Source organism: Arabidopsis thaliana, chromosome 5, assembly GCF_000001735.4.
Source record: "Arabidopsis thaliana chromosome 5, partial sequence".
In the NCBI taxonomy this organism is placed as follows: domain Eukaryota; kingdom Viridiplantae; phylum Streptophyta; class Magnoliopsida; order Brassicales; family Brassicaceae; genus Arabidopsis; species Arabidopsis thaliana.
The window spans coordinates 7,702,817-7,723,150 of record NC_003076.8 but is presented as its reverse complement, the minus strand read 5'-3'; the positions used below and the strand labels follow the sequence as shown (position 1 = coordinate 7,723,150).

The following is a 20,334-nucleotide window of genomic DNA, read 5'->3' as shown; positions in this document are numbered from 1 at the left end:
ATGTAGAAAACAATGAGAAGGTGGAAGTAAATGTATAGAGTTAAAAACAGCCAGTTGATAACTTGTGTTTTTATTCATTCAACAACAAGACATGCAAATCAAATGGAACCTGATTTAACATAAAACCAAAAGGAACTTATTTAAGTCGGAAATGGTCGTTGGAAAACCCTATGTTTTCTTGTAACGTATATACACAAACACACATCCATAAAACAAAACAGACTTTTAATATCATCGTACTACACAAATATGGTACTATTGATTATAATGTTTCGCCAATATGTTATACAAAATTATGAATTAAAATATTTTTGAACACATTATCTCGGCTGCATAGGGTTGGGGAAAGTTACATTGCAAAAACGAAATAGAAAGTGCAGGTCCGGCTCTTTGGGGATGCTAGGAGAGCAATTATTTCGGGTCCAAATTAATTTTAAGCATGAAAAAGGCCTAAATATTTTTTTAGTATGAAGAAAATGCCAATTTTAAAGAGTTTTAAGATTTGGTCCTTTTATTAGTATAAAGATGACTAGTTTTTTAAGACTCTGAATTTATCGAGCCTACCCTAATAAAGTGTATAACACATATCTTGAGCTTATTCATTTAGCAAAAGAAAAAAAAAAACGCCTTCTGCTTATTCATCCAATGATCCAATCTATATGCAATTTTCTTTGTTTCTAAATATTCAGCTATCCAACAACTTCTTCATGCCAAACTAAACTCTCCACGATAATGGTATATAAAAGAAAAACGATAATAATTTTTTTGAAAAGGCTGTAAATTTAATTTAATTTCTTAAAACAATTGATAATATCACAAAAAGAAAAGAAGTCAAGCATGCATATATGACAACTACGGCCGCTTATGCTGGACACTCAATTAGACCGGCAATATACACTCTCAAGTACGTAGTGGAATCAAAAGTTTGTTCCAAGATGGAGACAGGAAGAAGCCAATAGGCTACTACAAAGGTTACTAATTAAAGCAATTTTATTCCACAAATAGTTGAAAGAGAAACACAAATACTTTTCCGTTTAGGGTAACATGTCCCACATATAGAACGACAATATAGCTATCAACCACCCCTGAAAGAAAAATACGACTCTTACTATGATGAGGCAATTCATGTTTTATAATTTTAACGGTAGATGATCAAAATTTTATTAATGCTTAGTTAACAGTAAATTATAGTAGTTGTCATGACGGGAGCATTTGATTAACAATTTAATGCAGTAGTGTGAGGAAGAATAATGATCACAACTGAAAATGAACAATACTTTGTTGAATCTTCAATGGAATATGGTAATGTTTGTTTAAATTTCCAATACTTTGGTGAAAATCATTATAAAAAAGAGAGTTTAATTATAGAATAAAAACACTCCCTATTAATACTGTTTTATTCATTACAACGATAACATAAAAACCAAAAGGTACGTATATATAGTACACAAAACACAGTAAAACAAAAGTGACTTAATACCATCGTAGTACAAAATTACACAATGTCTTCCCAAACTTATACAACAGCGGAAATCTGAGGGCTTGACATAAGGTCGTTAATTCCTTTACTGTTTAATTTTTCTGATGAGATTTCAGCACCGTTCACCACTAATGCCTTCAGATCAGCGTCTGTGATTCTCTGTGGAGTTTAACAAATTGAAATCAAGTAAGTATGGGGGTTTATATGTTTGGTAGAATTTTATAAATCTATTCGTATTTTATGTATAACTAAATATTTCAAATTTGACGCATATGTAAATGAGAAGATACAAAATATAATATGAAAACCTTTTTGTCCTTCGTTAATTCTCTGTATCGTGAGAAGATGTCGTTGAATTTCTCATCACTGATTTCATATCCCAACTTGAGATTACAAAAAAAAAAAAAAAACATATGACTAATCAAATATTTATCTCTATAAAGTCTCTATTGTGCCATGGTCCCATATATATGTGTGTGTGTGATTATTATAAGTAAAGACTAAAAATAGTACGAAGTCACTAATATATACTGTGTGTGTGTGTGGTACCTCTTTAAGCCGGTCTTTTACAGCATGACGTCCGCTGCATATTTTCATAGTTGTTGAAATAAATTTATCAGACGATGGTACATAGTTTTAGACTTATAGTTATCTAAAACCAAGAAACATAACTTAATAGAATAATTACCTAAGCTTTCCAAGAACAATGCCAGAATTTTCAGATTTTACGATCCCAACATCTTCTGGTGATAAGATCTCATATGTACTTCGATTTTTCAATATTCCATCCTGCAAAATGTTTGGACAATTATACACATACAACGCAACAATCTCATATACAATTTTCATAAGTAATATATATATATATATATATATGGAACCTGGTGAATGCCGCTCTCATGAACAAAACAGTTGTCTCCAACTATTGGCTTATGTGGTTGAACATACATGCCGGTATGCTCTTGAACCTGCGCAAGAATTTACGTTTTAGTCAATTATTATATATAAAGGCCAAATATTAGCATCATTGTTTTCATATAAATATCGAAATTTCAATATCTAGTTTGTTACGTACCATCTTGCTTGTAGCCATAATTTGGCGTGAGTCTATTTTTGTGTAAACACCATCCATCAGAGATTCTCCTCGACATTTCAAAGCCATCACGACCTACATACAATCACAGAACCAGTCTTTTCATAAAGCACATGAAGCATGTACGTCTAGTCCACAATTTAAATACGCAATTTAGGGGTCACATTACATAACTTTTTGGTGGCTATCGTTTGAAATACTTAATGTAAGGGTTACGTGAAGCATTCGATTCCAATTCCTCTCTTTCCTGATGTCAATTCCATTGTAGCCTACTTCTAGATTGTAATTTTTTTTTTTTTTTTTTTAACACATAAACGCTTCTAGATTGTAATGTTGGTCTTATTGTAATGTTAAATTATTATATTTATACTTTTATGGCGTTACTATTAAATAATTTACTAGCTAGCCGTACCGTTTATGTGGTTTTACTTTAGTTTTACGACAACTTTTTTTTAGTCTTTTAAATTATGATAAAATTAGTAGAGAAGTGTAAGACCACACTTCTAAATTTTTTGCTTTACCATACCCTGCCGACACATACCAAAGAAATACTCACGACGACGATCTTACCTCTTCAAGCGGCGCATTCCCACTTCTTTCACCAATTCCGTTGATCGTCACTTCGACTTGTCTTGCTCCCGCACATATACCCTATACATATCATTGTTTTATATTTATAATCTTGTCACCTCGATAATTTAAATTTGTTCGGAATTTTTGTTGATTAATCTAACTCAGACAAAGGGAGAGCAATTACGTACGGATATTGTGTTGGCGGTAGCAACACCAAGGTCGTTATGACAATGAATGGCGAAGACAATATCATCAGCCCCTGGAGTGTTTTCTATGACATAGGCCACGAGTTCTCCGAATTCTTGCGGCATGTTGATCCCGACCGTGTCCGCAAACCCCACCGTGGTTGCACCCGCTTTTATCGATTCTCCTAGAATCTTACATATAAAATCTTTCTCCGTCCTGAATCACAAACTAGTATACTATAAAATCTATATATGACATGATCAAAACTGGGCCAGATAACTGTATAAGGCACACCCTTATATTTTTCATTCTCATACCTTATATAAAAACAACTTTCAAAAAACAAAATTTTAAATTTCACAAAACAAATCAGCTAAAAGCGTTTTAGATTATGAGATATATTATTTCAGCGTTGAATTTATGCTTTTGTGTTTGCATGTAAATATTGTTTTATAAAACAAAAAAAAATTAATCAAAACATTTTCAATATTCTTGTAAAAGATAAACGTACGTAATTAAAAAAAAAAAGTAAGTTTACTAACAAAGATTTTGTAACGTTAAACCTAGTGGCCGGAAAAAAAGAACAATCGAGTTATACTAAGTTTCAAGATACCTGCCGCCATCTTCGCACCCAAATTGGATGTCTTTGAAGCCCAAGCTTTTAGCGTACTTAACACTGTTCACGGCCATCTCGATCACTTCTTCTTTAGTCTTTTTCAACTTATATTTCATGTGAATTTCACTAGTAGATGTGAATAGCATTACCCTCGGCCTCTTCGCATACTTCAGTGCCTCCCAAGTTGCCTCGATGTCTCTCTTTTTGCATCGTGCAATGCCGCATATCACAGGAACGTAACCGGTTTCCTCATCCACCTAAGGAAAACAGCAATATATAGTAGTTTATTTTCGTTCCTGTCAATTTTGGACAATTACTAAATATGTGTTTGTAATTTTCTGTAAGCATTCATGAGCTTCCAAGTTAAAAAAAAATCATTTATTAGTGAGTAGATTGGCCCATATTTTTTAAATGCTAGTATAGATTATTACTTCTTATTTCTAATGTGAGATTCTTTAACTAACACTTTGCACATCTAATTTTATTATATCTATATATAGTTTGAACATAAATCATTATATTATTTTCTTGAAGTGAGGGAAATAAAGAAACTAACCTCGTTCCCCACGGTCTTGGCGATGGTTTTAATAGCTTCGAATTCTTCCTCAGACGACACCGGAAAACCAACTTCCATGATGTCTACTCGGAGTTTAGCTAGCTGCCTGGCAATCTCTAACTTCTGCGGTGGAGTAAGTGCTGCACCGGGAGATTGTTCACCGTCACGAAGCGTCGTGTCTAATACACGCACATAGTTCTTGTGGGGAAGCTTGTTCGGAATGTACTCCGGCCTCCGTTCCATGATAGGTTTGAGATCAGTAGCACTAGTTGCCACCTTTTTGGACTCAGCGGAGCAACATGAGACGAACAGAGTCGCCTTGTCGTATGGACGGGTCAGGCGAAGAGAGGGAAAAGAAGATCCGATGGGTAACCCTGACCGGAGAACCATGGAGCGACAGCTAGTGGTTATCATACTCGACGATGTGAGAAGTAACGAAGCCATTACTATAGAGAAAGTAGGAGAGAAAAGAAGAATACTATATTATGGAGGATAGATAGTGGGGAAATTGTTTTGCAATGAGGTGGAGTGCATGTACAGATGATATCTATATTTATATAGGTAGAAAATCTTTTTCTCCAATTTTATATAACCAGATGATTTACTCGACCACTTGATAACCTAATATCATTAATTTTTGATAAAAAATTATAATATCCTTAAACTTTTTTATGTTATGGTTTAAAACGCTTTAAAATAAAATAAAAACAATTTACGCGAGTGAATGATCGTTCTAACGTTGGAATTGTTACAAAAGTGACGGGAAATGATGAGAATACACAGAAACAATTTAAATTGCTTTCATTAGTTTTTTTTAAAGGCGGTAAATATACCTTTTGGGATTTTACAACCAAAAATTAAATAATGTTTGGAATCTCACATTATTTTTTCAATTCATTGTCAGTTGGTTTTAATTAAGTTTATAACCATAAAATGATAGTTTAGACTTTAGTTTAGGGTGATCCAAGTAGGGTATATTGCAGTTTTAAAAGGGAATTCGGTAAGATAAAAGGTCTTAGCTATTATTTTGAATCGTGTTACGAATCTCACATCCTAAATGTAATGGAATCTTTCTTTCTTTTTTCTTTTTTTGAGCAAATCCATCGTAAGTGTAATGGAATCCCACATTATATTCTTTAAATCCAATTGCCAATTGATTTTTGAGTTAAAACTATAGAAGGGTATGGAAGTATCTAGAAGATTCTCAATATATAATCAAATATTGTATAGTTATGATATAAGATATTTTACATATTTGTATTCATCTAGTTTATGAAATCTCTTTACTATATAAACCTATGTAATCCTAATCATTATTCTTATGAGAGTAAGTATAACTTCTTCCAGTTCTAAACTCTCATCACATTATCAAAAACCATTGAAACTCAGCATGAAAACGTTAACACAAATGGTATTTCTTCAGTTTAGTATGATTTAATATTATACTTTTATTTATTCGATATGCATACATTTGTAAATAAATATTGTTTTTGCTTTCACAAACGAGGAAAATGGAGTTACAAACCAATCGAATAGAGAAGTGACAACATTTCAAGAGATGTACAATTGAGTATGCGTTCGTGATTGTTGTTTTGTGATCGTGAGAGAGGAATCGAGAGAATTTTGCTAAGCGAGCTTCATAATAATGCAGATATTTTTGTCTGTTGATGGTGAAACAAATCCTTAGCAGTACTTCAACAAAAGTATTTGGGGGCAGAAATTGGACCCTGATGCAGTGCCGTTGCAAAGTAACCATGTTGCACGATATAAATGTAGTCAACACTTCGAGAGCTGGAGATCAATCACTTCCCTTCTACTCGATTCTTCCAAGCCAACCTCTATGTCTTCACTCTCAGGTATGTCTTTCAAGCATTGATCCATATCATGTGGAGAGAACGCTAGACGCCACGGTGAGCCTGCAAATCCCGGCTCCAAAAGTCACAAAAATCATTAGAAAAATAATGTTTGGAACAGATTCAGCACCATTCAACAACTAAGCAACTCTAAACTTGACGACGGACTGCGGTTTTGGTTTCACTCCCGTCGTACCGATAACTTCTAAGCTGCTTTGCAATTATTCAAAATTTCTACTCTCTATGTTACATTTAATGAGAAAAACGTTTTTGTGTTGAATATAGGTTTACATTCATACAAAAAAAATATAGTTAACATTATAACATATCAAATGACTATAATCAATCTTTGCAGTTAAGAGAATTTTAAGATTACGTAACACATATGTTTTTGTTAAAAACTACGTAACACATGTTAAAAGATATATCAATCAATTTCTTATTTTTAGATCAAACAATTAATTTCTATTTTAAATACATCTAGTTTTCATACATTTATATATTTTTACGTGTGAATCAGTTTCCATAAGCATTTGAATTTTGATCATATCCTTGTTTTTTTACTGTTATGCTTTTTATATTTTACTAATAACTAACCCAAATACAAAATTCATTATATTATTCAATTACAGCTTAGAAGTTATCTAAGCTGTTTTGGCTCAACAAATTAGGTTTATTACTTTTACTGCCTCAATTAGAATATATACTAAGTTAAAGTAAAAAGGAGAAGAAAAACTGGATGGAGTAATAAAAATTTAAAATTAATCTCAACAAATGATAGTTTAATTACTCCATCCGTTTTAATTTATAAGAAATTTTAAATTTTTCAGAATTAGGAAAACTACATCTATATAAAATAGTATATATATTCTAGGAGGATTGACAAAAATAACACTAATAAATTTTTCTTCCAAAAATATCATCTCTTTTGAAATATTTCAAAAATATCACTACAAAATTTAATTATATGTCAAAAATAAATAAGTAATTTAATTAAAAAAGTAAATAAAAGAAATTATTTTCCGCCAATTTTTTTTGTCAAACTTTTCCCGCAAAACAATTTCGTCAAATTTTCCCGCCAAAAAATTTTCTGCAAACAAATTTCCCGCCAAAAATATCCGTAAAACTATTCCAGCCAAAAAATATCCGTCAAATTTTTCCCACCAAAAAAGTTCAAGAAGGTAACTACGAAATTCAGGACAGATTTCGCAAAAAATCTGTATTGAAATCCTTACTGAATTTTGTAAAATTCTTTATAAATTTCAGAAATGATTATTTGAAAGATTTCACCAAATTCAAGAAATATTCTATAAAATTCAGGAAGGGTTACAAAAAAAAAAAATCTGAATTTCGTGAACCCTTACTGAATTGCGTAGAATCTTTCCTTAATTTTTAATATTCTTCCTGACTTTCCTTTTGTTTGGCGGGAAAATATGGGTGTAATTTGTTTTTGGCGGGAAATTTTTTACGGAATTTATATTTCCTGCAAAATAGTTTGGCGGGAAACTATTGTCGAAAATTTTTGTTGGGAAAATATTGTTGGGAACTTTGGGTAATAAATTTATGTATTTTTATAATTAATAATTTTAATAATTAAAAATAAAATAATTATTTGAATGCTATTTATGTCCAAAAATATTTTTAATGCTATTTTTGTCTAATAAAACTTAAAATTGTGGTATTTGTGGAAATAGCTCTATATTCTAACTGAGCCAATAGAAGTGATCGTAAAAGTCAAGTAAGTATTAAAACAATCCTATAAAATAAAACAAAAGAAGTATAATTTTATAATTATTAAATAGAAAGTCTTTTTTAAACACATATTCAATTAATAGCGATTTCATATAATAATGAGGAGTTTAAGGAAAAAGTCATAATTAAGTTTTATCTGAATTAATATTATGTAGTTTACCCATACTATCTGCGAAGCCAAATGATTATTAAGTAAATACATTTAATTTTAGCTACAAATGTAATGTATTATTATCAAAAATCAGAAATATTACGAATCATGTAATATATTTTAAAGTGTAATCAAGTAATGTTCGAGAGAAGAGGTATATTTTAAAATGGACAACATAAAATGGTATTGTTGCAAAAGGATAGTAAAAAAGGGTAGTTTTGCAGATCTCCCTATATATTTTATGTTATTCAAATCATCGATTTTCTGTATTAAAATTTGTTTCTCCGTAAAATGATTGAAAAATCTTGTTTATTATCTAAATTAAATAACAAATAATCATATACATATTTGTAAATACTTCTATTTTCTTCATAATATTCTTAATTTAGTTGGATTCTTTTTGTCATAAATACATATATATAACAGTAATGGAAAAATATGTAAACATTGTACTAAATATTGGATAATGATTTAAATGAGTTAAGAAACGATCTGAAAGCGACACATTAGTATGAAAATTTCATTAATAATACATGCTGATAAAATTATTTTTTAAAAGTGTTTCTCAATTAATATATAAGTGATTATATATCCAATTTTAAGACACATACACATATCAAAAAAAATGTTTTTATGATTAGGAGGTTCATGGCTCATGAACCACGACATTAGGGGTGGGCATTTGTGTTAGGGTATATCAGGTTTAGAGGTATAGGATTCGTTCGGTGTTTTCTAGATTTTGATTTTAGATCGGGTTCAGGTCGATATTTTAGGTTCAGATTCTCAGAAGTTCCCAAAAATCAAAAAATTTATAACAAAATTTATCTAAACTACTTGAAAATACACCAACTATCTAAAAAAACTTATACTTTTTTTTACCAAAATTTACTTAAGTAGATTAAATACCCAAAATATAAAAAATCTGAATATTTTGGACCCTCTAATTATACAAATATAAATATCAATAATAGACTATTACTATGTATTTAAATTGTAGATATGTTTGACTACTTGTTCAGACTCAGATTTTCTGGTTTAGAAGTGTAGAACCCATTCGAGTATTTTAAATTTTGAATTCGGATTCGGGATTCAGATCTGTTTCAGGTCGGGTGCTCATGTTCGGATATTATGCCTATCCCTACGCGAGACCATGTAATTAATTCTGTTTTGGAGAGCTTATTCCTCCAACGTAGATCAAACTCTTGACTTCCAAAATCCTTACATTTTTGGTAATCCAGTCTTAAGCACTAGGATAACTCGTTGTCGATAATTTAACTCTACCATTTTTAACTTTGTTCATAATTTTTGATTAGTTTTAACTAATATAATATTTAATGATATATTTGAAGAAATTTTATTTAATAAGCGCACTTTAGCTTCAAAAGATTTTATATTGAAACAGAAATAGTATCACTCAAGATGATACTTGGTTATTAATTATAATTTAAATATACAAATAAATAATTTCATTTTAATTAGTTACTATCCTTCACTGTTTTATTTTAATTCAATTTAATTGAATTAGTTACTATCCGAGGAGGAGCTTCCACAAATTGTTACGGAAAATTTGCTTATATCACAATCTCTCTAGATTTTCATAAAATTTCGAATATTTTCAAATGTATCTAAATCATTATTACACAGTATGTCTCACTTTATATCATTAAACTAGATCATAACGCGTGTTATACAGCACGGGCATTAATATTTGTATAAATTAAATTGTATACTTTATTTGAATTACATAAGAAATAGTATAGGATAAAAGTGATGCCATAATATTTTTCAATGTTTTTACTATTTGGATATAATGCTGTATTGGATTGACTTTGTTTAAAAATGTTATTTTTATAATAAATACAACATATATAGTTTTAAGTAAATGTGTAAAATTTGTATACAAGTTGTTTTGGTAAGAAACATGTTTCCTTTGTATTAGAGGATCTAATTTTTGGCCTAACTTAGAATTAGTTTTTGTATAGTATTTTGGTTATATTTATGAACCTAATTGGCCCTATATTAGATTATCTTTGATAGGACTCACGAAAAAACGGACCCGATAACCAATCCAATATCCGAACCAAAAAACTGGGTTAGGACGGGTTAGAATTTTAGAAAATTTCATTATTGGGTAGAGTTTTAGTAAACCCGTGGATATCCGATTGGTTCAAAAATTACCTGTTACCCAAAAAGGGTATTCTAAAACCCAAACATTAATTTAATATCCAAAATATTAATTATATTTAATCGTAATATAATCTAATTATCTAAGATTATATAAATCTAAATATGTCAATTAATTTTGGACCTAAATATCTTAAACAACTAAACTATTCAAAAATTATTTGTTATGTTTGTCAAAATTTAGTAAAATATATTCAAATATAATTAAATTTATTAAAACTTAACAAATTTAAAAGTTTTTTTTGTTTGGAGACCCGCTATATACATACAAAATACCCGTTTCTATTTTTTGGGTATTTTTAGGGCCTGAAACTTTTTATCCAAACTGACCCAAACCCAAATGGACCCGACCCGAACCAGAACCAAATATTTAGAATTATTCTATTGGGTAGTTAATCATATACCCATTAATCCCAAACCCGAACGGGTTCTATACGAACTCGAATGGGTTACTCATATGTCCAGCTCTATTCTCTGATTTAATTATCTAAAAACTCCCCAAAAAGACATATGTTTTTGCTGACTACTTTTTATTCGAAAAATTTTACATCTTCTTCTGCCAAAATCATTTCATAAGACATCCCAAAACCCTTGGAATAATGATTCCATGAATGAAGAATCCTAATTTGAATATACCAAGAGGTTTTGAAAAGTTTTAAATTTTTGATAGGTGTGTATGTGAGAAGGTACAGACATCGTGATGGTAATCTGCTTATTTATAATTTTAACCTGTAGTATACCGCAGGTAGGCTTATATTTTAGTTAAACTAAAAACTTTTATTGTAAAGATGATTATAAATATATGATATTATTTGATTTGATTTTAAATGTATAGTAAACTGCGAGTTGTATATGTTTTGTTGATATTATTTATATTGTTTAGTATTTAAAATTATACACTTGTATTTTGATTGTTAATTTTAGAGTTTTATCTGTAGTATACCATCTTGTATTAATATCGATCTAAACCCGTCAATTCTAAGATTTTCCAGCTTGTATTAAAAATTGAATCACATCATACACATAAAAAATCTAATATGTTATTAATTATTGTAGTATATAAGATTATAAATTTTCAAAATAATATATATGAAATTGAATATAAATATTCAAATTATGACCCAATACTCGGTAGAAAGTTTTCTTAAATCTATTTTTGACATGTTATAATAATTTTTCATGTATTGAATAGTTTATATTCGTTTTTAAAAATTCAAATTATGGCAGATGCGGAAAAACTCTAATTCTTTTTTTATAACGATGATATTATTTTTCGCAAAAATAGAATCATATAAAGATGAGAGGTGAACTATAATAATTAATAAAAAAATTAATATAATCATTTAGATATCAAATCTAATTTGTTGATTTTAATTGGTTAATTGTTTGGAAATTAATAATGTATTTCGTTTTTTTAATTAAATTTAATTAATTAAATTACTATTTGAGTTTTTAATTCTTAAAGAGATGAATTAATTTACTTTTTAAAATTTTATTTCTAATAGCATACCTATGTAATTACTTACAAAATATAAGGTTATATTTAAAATATACTTCCCAAATAATATAGTAAGATGTAACAAAAAAACAAAGTCACATTGGTCTAGTGGTAAAAAGAGGTAATTCCCGTTATCTGGGTTCGAGTAGCATTGACCACTGGCATTTGAATAATTTAATATGTTTTTTGGGGCCCAAGATTAGTTTTTGGGCGTAGAAAACCTATAACAATTTTTTTTTTTAAAGTGACAAAAAATATAAACTTGATTCTTTGTAACTTCAATCCTAAGAATAAAAAAAGTATCAAATTTATCGGTGTTAAAAAAAAATCAAATTATAGCTTATATGAATTAGTTTTGGCAATTTTTTCTTAAGAAGTAATCTGTTACTTAATTATCAAACTTAATAAAACTAATTTGATTTCTTATAAACATGGGTTTCTCAAAGATATCTTCGATGTTTTCCTATCTATAATCTTGGATTTTTTCATGTATACTACCTGTTTTGAAGACTACCTAGTTCATGCAAGGATATTTCCTTAGATTATCTGAAAGATAATAAAAACTTCCTATTAAGGAAACAAGATGGAAATCACATTTAGATAAGAGGTTATTAATTTAGTATAGAATGAGTAGCATTGATATTACCATTCCCTCTTCTTTACACTAGTTTAATTTTTACTATTGTAATATCAATTTTACCTCTTTAATAATAACCATCCCATCCAAAGGTGTGATACTCTAGTGGTTTAGTACTTGGAGTTGGTTTCATTGTGCCTCTAGTTTACTTCCCTTTGGGAGGAGGTGTATTCCCAAAAGCTGACTCTGATACTATCTACACTGATTTTAATTTGTGGTCGTTAATTCATTCATTCTAAAAATTCTTAGATGAAACTAAACAAATGTTAAAATTCTTGGTCATCTTTAATTTATATGTTCAATTTTTCTCAATCGGTAATTAAAGCTCGACATTTTTTGTATTCAACTAAGTGAGTGAAAAAAATTCTTTATCAAAAAAAAGAACTACTAAATGAAAAGAAATGAAATGGAGGAAATATGTTATTGGAAATTTGTTTATTATTATTTTTCTCTTATACATAATGAAACTAGATAAGAACCCGCACATAATGCGGGATAAAACGATTGAATTAAACTATTATATCTAAAATTATTATGTGGGATCTAACACTTATTTGTATATAACAAAATATGTAATTAAATTTTTTGTTTTATTTAAATTTACGTATATTTCGTGTAAAAGTACGTTCCATCTGTGAAATATTTGAACTTGAAAAAAGTGATTTAATATTTTTGAATTCTTTTGATTTAGGCAGTTTGTTAGATAAAAATAATAATTGGATCAAAAACTAAAATCGGAGGAGAATCCAAAGTTTTAGTTTTATACAATTTTTTTCTTTTTATATATAATTAATTTAAACTTTTAGGATTATGTTAGGCATGTTATTTCACTAATCTTTCATAAAATTATATATGTTTGAAATGATGCAATAAGATATTTATTTCAAATTGTATATATACAACTTTTTGGTTATATACGACAGAAAATAAAGATAATAATAATTAGTATGACTAATTTTCCAAATACTTAAGGTAAGGTCCGATTATTAGGTGTTCAATTTTGTTAATTGGGTAATAACTTGTAATTTTGGTTAATTAGTTGACTGAAAATATGTGGTAGTTATTCTAATGACAAATTAATGCAAATATTCTAGTAACAGAAGGATAAATAATTAAATGGGTTATGGAGCTTTATGAGTACGGTTAGCATGATATTCTTGTTAATAACACGTAAAAATAAGGTTTATTTTTAGAATGTTTCTTTATTAGATATAGTCACAAATTAAATATATATACAATACATTTTTTTTTCTTTTTTATCATATACAGTACATACGCGTTAGGACACATATATCACGTGGTATGCACCTCTAGGTTGGTGTCACTGACATATCTCACATACGGTAATCATTGTGGAGATGCTATAAGTAGAATAAAGGGTCCCTAGAAAAACAGACTTGCAACTAGTTGAGCATAGTGAGGTTTCCAGTAATTATTTCTTCCTAAAGAACATTATGATATTGAGACGTTCTTATCTTATCTTTATCTTTAGAACAAAAAGGCACAATCATTTTCATTTTCTCTACATGACTACATGGTGCAACTCTCATTTTAATATATTAAAAAATATACGGAATTAATCTTATGGAAGTCATTCGGAATTATATGACCAAAAACTTCAATTTGCATCCCCAAGAAGAAAATTAAGTCTATTATAAAGCTTTAGTGATGCTCAGTTTTTCACTTTTTGTAACACCGACCGCCGTTGTTTGTGTGTTCTTATATTCGATGTCAGTCCACAGATTTTATTTTTATCCGATGGTTAATGTGTTATTATGTAAAACTTATAAGTTTGGTTTATTAGTTAAATATATGTATATTCGTTTATGAAAAACTAATTGTGTTTTGTTTCACTCATATACATAATTAATGTTCAAACTTAATTATAATTTCATCATAAAGTTATTTCATAATGACTTACTGGAAAAAATGAAAGCACTTATATAACTATATCACTGAACATTAATATATATAACTATCTCACTATACATCATGATTTTCTTACTACCATTTCTTGATTTAAAATTTCCAAAAGTTGTTGACAAAAAAAATCCAAAAGTTATTGAGGTAAATTTTTTTTCCTTTAGGTAACTGAAAATCTTTGTTTTTCCTTTAGGTAACTTAAAATCTTTTTTCAAGTTTCCAACTTGAAAGTATATCTTAGACTGCCTATATTAGTTTTAAACATAATTTGCGTATGATATTTGAGTTGATATATAAGGGTTTCTTTAAGACTATCATGGCCTTGGATGGTTGTGGTTTTGGAAAGGATCTTTTTTTTTGTTTTAGTTATTTTGAAACATATTTTATAGCCATCCAAGATTTTGAAGAAAAATATAGGGAAAACTAGTTTTTGGGAGTGTTTTTTTTACAAACTTTTAAAGGAAAAAAAAAACAAAATCCATTTTTTCTCAACTCCAAATCCAAATTCCCATCTCCATTTATCTACAAATCAAGTATATAATAAGTTAGAACTTCAATGGACTCATAAATGATTTTCTTTTTTTACTTATAAACTTTTGTGTGTTATTATTATTTTATCAGTATAATTAAAATATTTATTTGTCAATTTATAATCACATAAACTAAATCTCAAAATTTAAAAGCATAAAGACATTTTTCATAAATATTATAGATAAGACCAAAAACTAAACAAATTAACCATTCAAGTTTTTAAACAAACTAAAATATACAGCAAAAATAACTTTTAAAACCTACAAACTACAAAAATAATGTTAGAACGAAAAACTACAAACATTGATGATGCATGTCTTTGTTGTATAAAAAAGAAGTTATTTTCGCATTGGAACGTCTACAGAATATTTTGAAAATGTTTTTATTTTTTGTCTTGAACAAGTTAAGAAATTTGTTTTAGTATTTGAGTGATACTTTTCATAAGGGAATTTGATTATTATGTTAACTTACGCTAAATTTGAATATAAACTTACACTTCTTTTTTAATGAGAATACAACATCTTCATAGTTTTGAAATATTTTGATTTTTTCATCATTTTTTGTTAAAGCAAAGGTTTGATTTTTTAGAAGTAAAAATAAAGAAAAGAGGAGACCAGATCTTCATAGTTATGATATAGTCGATTATATATATCTCTTTTATGAGAAGACCAAATCTTCACAGTTTTGTCATATTTCTGATTTTTTTGAAAAGTAATATACAAGAGAGCACGTGGGGTACTTGCAACTCCAGTTCGGCAGAAGAGTTGTTTGGACCTCCAGGTAGGTACGTAGGTGACCTTTGCTTAATTTTACTTGTGCATAATTCTGTTCACTTTTTTCTAATCGCTATCTACAATCATGTTTGTCACCAATCCGTAATTTTATTTAAATACGTTCATGAGATATGAGTAAGTGGCTTATTAAGTAACTATAAAATAAAAATAAAAAAATAAGCTTTGATTGGTGACTTTCAATGTTTCTATATAGTTGGAGGGTATAGCTATTATATGCTAAAATTGAAATTCTAAAACAGTGCTTATTTTAATTGTAGATAAAACAATATCTCATTTGAAAGTTTGAAACAGAGGCATTGCGAGTTATGTAAGAATATACCTTTTCATAATTTATTTATTTCATATACTATTAAAAACACACTAAAAACATACTAGTGAAACTATTATCAAAACACTGTATTTTTCATATTTTGCATCAAAATAAATTGATGTATTAGGAAATAAAGCAGTTCCTTTTATTTAATACTGTTTTTAATACATTACAACAAAAACGGCATTATCAAATGGAAATTGATATTACTGTGGTACACAAATATACAAGAGATACAACGTGTTTACACATTCGATGAAACCTGAGGAACTGGTATATAGCCGTTAGACTTTAAACCGTTAGCGCCGTTTAATTTCTCCAAAGAGATTTCATCGCTAGATGTTACTAATGCCTTCAAATCAGCATCCGTGATTCTCTGAAAATTTTGACAAATGAAAACACATTAAGTTCGAGATATTTTTTCAAAATAAAAGTTTGAGATTTTCTTTTCTAAAACTTTAAAATCAGTTCGTTTCTTACATTCTTATACCATATATGATTAAATTTGTTAGTTAAACCGTATTGCATGCATGTGCACGAGGAGATACAAAATATATAGAAATTGAAAACCTTTTTATTCTTGGTTAAATCTCTGAATAGTGAGAAGACAGCGTTCAATTTCTCATCATCGAGTTCATATCCCAACTGAAAATAGAAAATATACACATAAGTAAGTATATGAATCATCTAATATTTATCTCTAGGAAGTGTAATCTAGTAGGTAGGTACAATTGTCACAAGGAATACCTCTTTCAGCCGATCTTTCACAGCGTGACGTCCACTGCACATTTCCATTGTTGTTAAAATTAATATATAAGAAGACAAATAAAACAATTGTTCGTAGGTAAAAGTATCACTAAATAGAATATTAACCTAAGCTTTCCAAGAACAAGGCCGGAATTTTGAGATTTTACAATCCCAATATCTTCTGGTGATAAGATCTCATAAGTACTCCTATTTTTCAATATTCCATCCTGAAAAATATTGGAACAAACATCATATAAATCAATTTAATCTCGTATGTATTTTTATTATCACATATATAATGTAAATGTTTATTTTAGTTATAGTGTACATCTAGAATATTCGATTAGTGTTGGTTAAAGGGATTTTAAAAACAAAAATCTAAAATAGTTTATATAATTTCTTAATATCCGTGTTTACCACCAATTACGAACCTGATGAATGCCGCTCTCATGAACAAAACAGTTCGCTCCAACTATGGGCTTATGTGCTTGAACATACAAGCCCGTGTACTCTTGAACCTGCTCAAGAGTTTACATAAATTTTTGTTAATTAATTATATATATATATATATATATGTATATATATGGCATGTGTGAATATATACCATCTTGCTGGTAGCCATGATTTGGCGTGTGTCTATTTTTGTGTAAACCCCATTGATCACATATGCCCCTCGACATTTCAAAGCCATCACGACCTACATACCATTTAAATGGTCATGTTGATAATGATGATCATGATCATGATCATGGTAGTGATGAGATTATGGTAACAAAAATGATGATACCTCCTCAAGCGACGCATTGCCACTTCTTTCACCAATTCCGTTGATAGTTACTTCGACCTGTCTTGCTCCCGCACGTATACCCTATATATATATCATGTAAATTCGTTGTTTTATATGTTCATATTTTTGTCACATTGAGAATCTATATTAGTAAATATATATATGAAAATATATCTAACACACACACACAAAAAAAGAGTTAGTTCCGTACGGCGATTGAGTTGGCGGTTGCAAGACCAAGGTCGTTGTGACAATGAACAGCGACGACAACATCGTCAATTCCAGGGGTGTTTGCTTTGAGATAAGTCACGAGTTCCCCGTATTCATGTGGCATGTTGATCCCTACCGTATCACCGATGGTCACCACCGTAACACCGGCTTTTATGGCTTCTCCTAGAATCTTGCATAGGAAATCCTTGTCCGACCTGAATCACACTATATTTTAAAATCAAATATATATATATATATATGACATGATCATATATGTAAAATTCGCACAAAATCCATAACATATCTAGTAACAGCTAAAACCGCCTTTTCTATTATGATCTAGAAATCTAGTGTTTGAAAGATCTTAACAATGTTTTAGTGACAATCTAAAAACCATCTTATTTGAGTTCTTCACTTTTCCTGAACAAATTCTTAACATAACATTTTTTCCCCACTTATCTATTTTCTATTTTTGCAAAATCCAAAAACCAAATTCTAAAATCCAGAAACCAAAAACTATATAAAAAAAAACAAAAAAACTCACAATCATTCATGCCTTTTGTTTGTGAATTATTCTTGCCAAAAATATACCCAAATGTCAACGCAAACATAAGTTACTAACAAAAATAGTTTGGTAATACAAACTAAGCATAAATAAAACTAAACCAAAAACGCAGAGAAACAATTGAGATATATAAAGGTTTAAAGATTTGGACCTGCCGCCATCTTCGCACCCAAACTGGATGTCATTGAAGCCCAAGCTTTTAGCAAACCTAATACTACTCACGGCCATCTCAATCACTTCTTCTTGAGTCTTTTTCAACTTATATTTCATGTGAATGTCACTAGTAGATGTGAATACGAGTATCCTTGGCCTCTTCGCGTACTTCAGCGCCTCCCAAGTCGCCTCAATGTCTCTATGTTTGCATCGAGCTATGGCGCATATCACAGGGACGTAACCTGTTTCCTCATCCACCTAAGCAAAACAACAATATAGTAATTAATGTTCGTTGTTGTCAACTTTGACCGTTACTCGCTCCATTTGGGAGCATTCATGAGTTTCAACACAAAACCAACTAGTAATGACTATATAATATTAACTCATATATTGTATATGCTAGAATTGTATTTCTGATATATATGGGATTCTTACACTTTTACACATAATTTTGTCATATATATGTCACAAAAAAAAAATCTTAACTATACGACCGGCTCTAACTAATCATGTGCATGTGCTTTCTCTAACCCGTTAGAACTTGGCTAATTATAAATAACACTATAACTAGAAGAATAGATGGTAGGAAAAAAAAACACGAATAAAACTACATCCAAGTGAAGGAAAACAAAAAAAGCAGCAGGCTACAACAAACGGATTAAAATAAAAATAAATAAGGACCGCAAAATTAGTAGTAAAATTTAAATACTAATACAGTTTATAAATTAAGACAAATAGTCCTAATGTATTCATCAGCCGTTTTTGAAAAAATTCTAAACACATAATTTGTTTTCTTTATTTCGGCCTCAACTATAAGGGTCATGTGCAATTTATCAACTATATATATATAGTTTGAACATAAAATTATATCAAGTTTTTTTTTGTGTGTTAAAATATGTACATAATCATTTAAGTGAAGGAAATAAAGAAAAAACCTCATTCCCCACAGTCTTGGCGATGGTCTTAATGGTTTCTAACTCTTCTTCAGATGATCCCGGAAAACCGACTTCCATGATGTCTACTCGGAGTTTAGCGAGCTGTCGGGCAATCTCTAGCTTCTGCGGCGGAGTGAGGGATCCACCAGGAGATTGTTCACCGTCACGGAGCGTCGTGTCGAATACACGCACATAGTTTCCGTCGGGAAGCTTGTTCGGTATGTACTCCGGCCACCGTTCCACAACGGGTTTGAGATCAGTAGAACTAGTTGCCGCATTTTTGGACACAGAAGAGCAACATGAGATGAACAATGCGGGGTTCTTGTACGAATGGGTCAGGCGGAGAGAGTGCAGGGAAGATTGAAAGGGTAACACTGACCGGCCAACCACGGTGGAACCGGTGGTAGGGATCATAACGGAAGATGTCAGAAGCGATGAAGCCATCACTATGGAGTACGTAGGAGAAAAAAGAGAGAGATACTTTACTTTAATGTGGAGGAAAGATAGTGTGGGAATTGTTTTGAACATTATACGATATAATTTATCTATTTATAGAGAGATTTTTTTATTTATTAAACTTTTTAGTATTAGAAACATTTTGATGTTAAAAATAATAAACATTTGAGTTAGCGGAATAAGAAATTATATTCGATGAAAACATTAAACGCAAAATAGTATCTTCTTTAAAATTAAATATTATACTGTGTTTGATATCTTATTTTAGAATATTATACTTTCTATAAACAGTTTCGTATGTTTACATTTTTACATAAATATTTAGCTGTATACATATATATATA

At 29.6% G+C, this 20,334-nt stretch overlaps 2 protein-coding genes across 4 annotated transcripts; both read right to left on the bottom strand.

The window, feature by feature from the left end:
- Window positions 1–1,284: 1,284 nt before the first annotated feature.
- On the bottom strand, window positions 1,285–5,033 carry IMS2 (2-isopropylmalate synthase 2). Its single transcript, NM_122208.4, has 10 exons — window positions 4,505–5,033; window positions 3,946–4,205; window positions 3,335–3,548; window positions 3,144–3,224; window positions 2,556–2,648; window positions 2,362–2,448; window positions 2,169–2,269; window positions 2,030–2,063; window positions 1,789–1,863; window positions 1,285–1,639 (listed from the first exon to the last, which is right to left on the bottom strand). Exons 1-10 carry the CDS (start codon window positions 4,946–4,948, stop codon window positions 1,517–1,519), a joined length of 1,512 nt encoding a protein of 503 aa, NP_197693.1. The 5' UTR covers window positions 4,949–5,033; the 3' UTR covers window positions 1,285–1,516.
- Window positions 5,034–16,177: 11,144 nt separating this feature from the next.
- MAM1 (methylthioalkylmalate synthase 1) lies at window positions 16,178–20,110 on the bottom strand. 3 transcript variants are annotated; one of them, NM_001343784.1, is made up of 10 exons: window positions 19,535–20,110; window positions 18,598–18,857; window positions 17,883–18,096; window positions 17,672–17,752; window positions 17,489–17,581; window positions 17,316–17,402; window positions 17,011–17,111; window positions 16,885–16,918; window positions 16,708–16,782; window positions 16,178–16,513 (listed from the first exon to the last, which is right to left on the bottom strand). In NM_001343784.1, the coding sequence occupies exons 1-10, from the start codon at window positions 20,060–20,062 to the stop codon at window positions 16,382–16,384; spliced, it is 1,605 nt and encodes a 534-aa protein (NP_001330047.1). In that variant the 5' UTR covers window positions 20,063–20,110; the 3' UTR covers window positions 16,178–16,381. The 3 variants fall into 3 exon arrangements, with proteins under 3 accessions (NP_001330047.1, NP_197692.1, NP_001330048.1); NM_122207.3 differs by having other exon boundaries at window positions 16,255–16,513; window positions 19,535–20,059; NM_001343785.1 differs by having other exon boundaries at window positions 16,255–16,782; window positions 19,535–20,059.
- Between the last annotated feature and the right edge of the window lie 224 nt (window positions 20,111–20,334).

What these genes read in the sequence shown, in the direction of transcription:
- IMS2 (NM_122208.4), bottom strand. Translation starts at nt 4,948, where the DNA reads ATGGCTTCGTTACTTCTCACATCGTCGAGTATGATAACCACTAGCTGT. An exon ending in TAAAAGACCGGCTTAAAGAG is followed by an intron (nt 1,864 to 2,029) that starts GTACCACACACA and finishes TGTAATCTCAAG; the next exon opens with TTGGGATATGAAATCAGTGA. An exon ending in AATTAACGAAGGACAAAAAG is followed by an intron (nt 1,640 to 1,788) that starts GTTTTCATATTA and finishes TAAACTCCACAG; the next exon opens with AGAATCACAGACGCTGATCT.
- MAM1 (NM_001343784.1), bottom strand. Translation starts at nt 20,062, where the DNA reads ATGTTCAAAACAATTCCCACACTATCTTTCCTCCACATTAAAGTAAAG. An exon ending in GCAATGCGTCGCTTGAGGAG is followed by an intron (nt 17,582 to 17,671) that starts GTATCATCATTT and finishes AATGGTATGTAG; the next exon opens with GTCGTGATGGCTTTGAAATG. An exon ending in TGAAAGATCGGCTGAAAGAG is followed by an intron (nt 16,783 to 16,884) that starts GTATTCCTTGTG and finishes TTCTATTTTCAG; the next exon opens with TTGGGATATGAACTCGATGA.